At 44.5% G+C, this 6,000-nt stretch overlaps 1 protein-coding gene across 1 annotated transcript in view; it reads left to right on the top strand.

Annotated features, from left to right (window-relative positions):
• The first annotated feature begins 2,656 nt into the window (after positions 1–2,656).
• The window catches only part of REV3L (REV3 like, DNA directed polymerase zeta catalytic subunit), a 154,621-nt gene continuing 151,277 nt past the window's right edge, over positions 2,657–6,000 (top strand). The window contains exon 1 of the mRNA XM_060238202.1: positions 2,657–3,252. Coding sequence (XP_060094185.1) covers positions 3,114–3,252 — 139 coding nt within the window. The 5' untranslated portion in view covers positions 2,657–3,113. The remainder of the gene's footprint in view (positions 3,253–6,000) is intronic.

Below are 6,000 nucleotides of genomic sequence, written 5' to 3'. Positions count from 1 at the left end.
AATATGCTAATATTAGGGGATGTGTTCTAATATGCTGAGTTCCTGCTGGGCTTTTCTACAAAAAAGCCCTGAACCTATGCATTTGCTTAGGGCAGCGGGCAGTGTGTGTGTGTGGGGGGGGGGCAGATTAGGCTTTCCCCACATGACTTCAAATAGAAGAAACAATTCTTGGCATTAATTTTGCTGGTCTGAATCATTCTCCCTTGGCAGAGCACTGTTTTTTAAGTTGATAATTTGTAATGGCCTGCAAATGATGTTATAAATATCCATATGGCCCTTGGCAGAAAAAAGGTTTCCCACCTCTGCTTTAGAACAAAGGTCCCCAACCTTTTCAATCCTGCGGTGACTTCTGGAATTCTGAAACAGGGTGGTGGATAGTCACAAAATGGCTGCCACAGGAAGCACAGCCAACCACAGAATAACTGCTACCAGAGAGAGAGCCAATCCCCAAGTATCATGCAGAAAGATCATGTATAACTCTAATAGTAACTTCGATATTTCAGGCAGAAGCTCCCTTTAACAGGATTCCTTTGAAAATGAACATATATTTAAAAACATTTTCTTGAATACACACAACTTACCTTCAGTTACACAGAAGATCCTTGTGTTATGGTGGTGCCTGTTGCTGAAGCAACTTTAAAAAAATCTACTTAGCCAATCAGATCTGCAATAGTCAGTCAGAAGCTCTATTACAGGAATGGCCAACAGTAGCTCTCCAGATGTTTTTTGCCTACAACTCCCATCAGCCCCAGCCATTGACCATGCTGGCTGGGGCTGATGGGAGTTGTAGGCAAAAAACATTGGCCACCCCTGCTCTATTGGGCAAAAGCCTCACCTGACCCAGCCCACTTTCTAAAAAGACTTTGCAGGTAACAGAAAAGGTGTTGGTGGGTGCCCTGGAGCCCACATACATCAAGCTGGGGGGCCCTGTTTTATAGAGAAGAGTCTAAATCTTACTTTGGTTTGGAGGAAAACAGAGTATAAAAACCATAACGCATCTTTATGTAATAGCTTTACAGATTCAGGTGGGTAGCCATGTTGGTCTGAAGCAGCAGAACAAAGTTTAAGTCCAGTGGCACCTTTAAGTCCAACGAAGTTTTATTCAAAGTATAAGTTTTCATGAGTATGCACACTTCTTCAGATACACTTAATTGGAAGTTACCAGTCCGATAGACTGTAATGTAATGATTAGTATAATGTAATGTAATTTGGAATGGTAGATTGGAATGCATTTTTCCAGTCTAGGGACAGAGAAGGTACACTACACAGCCAATTGCCCCACCTCAAAGAAGAGGATGCTGTAAGGTCACCACTGCACTCAAGAGGAGGTAAAATGGAACATAATGGCAGGACCTCAGTTCATTATTCCCAGCATTCCACAATTAAGATGGGCACATGTGCCCATCAGTTTCTAACTTTGATATATTTCCTTCACTATGTTTCCCCCCACCACACACACACATAACCAAACCCAAACAAATGGTAACCCATACAAAATAAGCTTATTATTTCTGCTTGGTCCTTGAATCTGTTAAACATTTTCACTATGTCGTATGCATGCTAATTTACTGCTCATTCTCTACCTATATGTATGGACTGGTAACTTTTATTTCTTTGTATCTGAAGATTTGTGCATGCACACAAAAACCTATACTTTAAATAAAACTTTGTTGGTCTTCAAAGTGCTACTGGACTCAAACTTTATAACAGATTTATATTTATTGTCCCAGACAAATCAATCTGCAGTACTGTAGCCTAAACTGGAATACTGGCATCGGCACAAGCCATGTAACTGTTTTGCAGGTCTGAGGCTGAAAGAGGAAACACATTACAATGCCATACCTGATTTAAAACTGAGATGTCTGAATTAAAGTCACCATCTGGGAAACCTGAGGAAGGACTTCACAAAATACACAGTAGGAAGAAAAGACTTGGATGTAATGCAACAGTCACAGCGAGGTCTCTCTCGGGTATTTTGGTGCAACGCACGTGACAATAGAAATAAAATCAGACAGGCTACAAAACCGGGGGATGGGTGGGGGAGGGGAGAGGAATCAACCTGCTCTCTAGGCCCAAAGTCAACCTAAAGCCCAACAAGCTATGCATAACGTCAGAAACACTGAATATTCTGGCCGGGCTAACCTTTGACATAACACGCGCCAAGCTACAGCTCCCGCGAGAACACGTGAAACTCAGAGAAGAAAGGGGAGGGGAAGAGAATGCGCGAGAATCCTCCTTCTTCTGCAGCACACGTCAGAGCAGCGCAAGCCTCAGGCAGCAGTATATTTAGCAACGGCAAGAGCCGCCGCCCTTTTGAAGGCTGGACCCAGCTCTTCATTCATCTTCTCCTTTCCCCACTCCCACGGTCCCCTCCCCAGCTCCTCCCCATTTCCTCGTTGACAGCACGATATTTCCCTTTGATCACCCTCCCCCGCGACTTAATGACTCACCTTTCCATGCCTCTGAAATGGCGCCTAAACAGACCGGGGGGGGGGGGGTAACAACCCTTAGGCCATCGGTAATTGGGCGTTCTTCAGCCTTGTCTTTCCCTAGACCCAAGAAACTGAAAGCTGAGCTATCGATAACATCGTTCGAAGCACCAATAGGAGTTTAAACATTTCCTCGTGTAAGGGTAGGAGCGAAGAGAAGGAAGAAATCCTTTGCTACTGTTCTCAACCAACCGCCCCCTTCCATTGCTCAATGCTTGTAGTTGGGTCTGTGACGACATCATCATGGCAACAACCGCCGCAGTCGAGAAACTACTGCGTTGGTGCTCCCGCGCTGAGGGAAGAGGGAGGTTTTTGACCGTGAAGTGCACGCAACGTGCCTGGTTTTAGGGCCTTGCCGCGGCAGTTGCTGTTTCAACGGCACGCGCGCTCTCTCTCTCTTAGCCGCCCCTTCTACCGCCTCCTCCCGCCCCCCTACGTGCTCCGTCCGCTCTTGTCCATGCGCGCGAGCGCGAGACGCGGCGGGTGAGGACGGGGAGGGGTCTGCGCTCGTGCTGCAGCGGCAGGAGCAGCAACAGCAGCTGGGGCAGGCGGAGGAGGGAAGCCCCGGCCCCGGGGTATACCCAACGGCCGCCCTCACCGGCGCTTGCTGTAGCGACGGCGAACATGTTCTCAGTGAGGGTCGTGACCGCCGATTACTACATGAGCAGCCCTCTGCCCGGCCTGGACCCCTGCCAGTCCCACTTCAGGGAGGCCCCGGTCAAGAGGGTGCCAGTGGTGAGAGTCTTCGGAGCCACCCCGTCAGGTAAGAGACGCGGAGACCCGCCCATGCGAGGGGCTTATCGCGCCGAAGGTCCTCTTTTCAATTCGCTGCTGGTCTTTTGGGCGCCGGCATCCTGTAGAGACCCCCAGCCTTTTCCTCAGGGCTGACTGTCCTTTGACAGACAGACAAGCAGACACTGCCCTCGCCCTTCCTCCCTGTGGTGTTGGCGCGCGTGCCTCCCCTGCCCGCTGCCCCCCTTCCCCGGCCGCTGCGGTTGAGCGAACTGGTCCGTGCCCGGTGGGGCCCCGCCTGTCGGTAACGGGGAAGGCATATGCAACCACCAGTGTGTCTGTGCTATGTTTGTGAACGGGTATAAGCAAAGGGAGAGTGGTTTTGCTTTGAAAGGGGCCGGACCGCTGCCCCCTTAGTGTAGCATAAACGAGTAAGTGCAAAGAGGATATCAGGTTGTCTGTACTTGTCTGTGTTCCTGTGCCTGAAGTGTGTACTCCTTGTGCATACACTGCTGGAAGCGGACGATCACCCTTCACTTCTCTCCCCCACCCCGCCCCCGTATATTATAAGCCATAATGAAATGCAGCTGTATAAACCCTGCTTTTGTCCTAGTGGCTGTGCAGAGCCATAACTCTTCTTGTTTATTGTTTTGAGCATATAACGAACTCAGGTGTACCAGGCTTGTGAGCTATACTTGAAGGTTATATTGAGGCTATACAACAGTGATATCTATTACTAGCAAAATCTCTTTTAAATTGGCATTCTCGAAACTTTATATATACATTTATTTCCAATTAATTGGTTTCTACCCTGCATTTCAGTCAGTCCTGAAAGATCTCCAGAAGAACTACCCTGAGCCCTAGATGCATGTTAATATCTTGGGCTTTGCTGTATTGTGTGTTTTTAAAATCTTCTTTTAAGCTTTCATGGACTTGCATTCTCCTTAGTATGCTCCCCACCCTCTGAACACCTGTTACTGGTTACACTTCCCTCTAGTCAACACCTGTGTCTTTTTGGTTTTTCCTTATGATATTGATCTGTTATTTTAACAATCTAGTTAACTTACAGTAAGTGTAAAGTGACTTAAGGAACCACCGTGTCTAGCTGGACCAAGTAATATGTTTATATATATGGTAATATTGATGAAGAACTTAGGAATCATACAAAAAAGGGCAACTTTTGAAAGTGAGAGTGGCTACTTTTAAAAGTGATGAGATCTTCAGAGAGAAGCGGTATTGGTCTGCAGTAGACCAGCTAGGTATGAGTCCAGTAGCACTTCGGAGACCAACAAGAATTTTGGGGTGTAAGCTTCCCTCATCAGATATGCTGTATCTAATAAAGGAAGCTTTTACTCTTGAAAGATTACACCCCAAAATTCTTGGTTACTGAACTCATATGTAGCTGTTCAACCCAAGATATCTGAACATAGCCTTTTGGTTATATTTTGCCCATATTTAGTATTATACCTGTTCTTATAATTGTACATATATCATATTTCAGTAGTTTTTCAGCTACTTTTGTGAAGGGATAGTATTTGAGTTTATTTAATGCTCCGCTCAATTGTTCACATATTTGATGAGCTTGAAATTTGGTGGTTTTTGTTGATCATAAATGTTGCATCTCATGAGGGGATTATTTTAAATTATAATAAATAGTGACATATTTTGATATATGTATATATTTAATATTTAATTACTAGAAGCAAGTATCTCCTGCCTCCCCCCCCCCCCCCCGAACTGCTCTAAATGCCTAACACACACACAAAAAAGCCCTCTATTGAGTCATGAACTACAGGGAACTTGCAAGGAAAAGATGAAAGGTTTTTGCTTTGCCTTCTGCAAAGCCCAATATAAAAGCAGAGAATCATGCCTTCTTTACTTTAGTTCATGAATAAATAAGGAGAGGGATGTGTTCTCCATTCTCACTGGACTTTTACGAAAGGAAGGAACAGTGCTACTCTTCTTTCTGTGAAAGACTACTGTAAAAGCAGAGAAAGCATCCTAGTTCTCAGCACATATCACAGGTATTGAGAGAGGGGTTAGTGTAAACCATAAATAATGTTTATCTGTGTCTACTGACTGATAAATTTACATCGTGTTTTTCTGATGTGTGAGGCAAATCACAATGCAAATTAAAGATGACACAATATTAAAACATCCCACTAAAGTATAGAAACACTAGTAAGGTAAAAGTAGTAATAATAGTATAAAAAACTACTAGCAAAGCCCTCAGTACATCTTAACCACTCGCAAATGCCTTGTGGAATAAAAAGAGCTTCACTATGCTTGTAACAAGGTGGACACATTTTTGCACCCACAACATGTGTAAAGTTACTTGGGATAAGCATAATGGAATTCAGTAAGATTTGCTTTTTAGTAAAAGAAGCATGGAGAGTACGTTATATTTCTCTCTGAAATGAATCAGAACAGTCTTTAGGATTGGACTGAACAAAAATGTGTTGGTGTCCCATGTATGACTGTGACATCTCATTAAACAATTTTAATTTGTTCTCTTCTCATTTTTTCTCTTTCAAAATAAATTTTCCAGCTGGTGCATTAAGAAATAAGCTTCATGCCTGATCAACTTAGTCAACATAGGTTGTGTTCATGTGGTATTTAACATTGTATATTTCTCCAAGGATGAGGAGCAGGGGGTTTTTTGTAGAAAAAGCCCAGCAGGAACTTATTTGCATATTAGGCCACACCCCTTGACACCAAGCCTCCCAGAACTGCAATCCTGCTCAAAAAAAAAGCCCTAATAAGGACAGAGAGAGGATAT

This window comes from Heteronotia binoei, chromosome 1 (assembly GCF_032191835.1).
Source record: "Heteronotia binoei isolate CCM8104 ecotype False Entrance Well chromosome 1, APGP_CSIRO_Hbin_v1, whole genome shotgun sequence".
Taxonomy (NCBI): Eukaryota; Metazoa; Chordata; class Lepidosauria; order Squamata; family Gekkonidae; genus Heteronotia; species Heteronotia binoei.
Note: the sequence above shows the minus strand (reverse complement) of the source record. Positions and strands in the feature narration are given on the sequence as shown.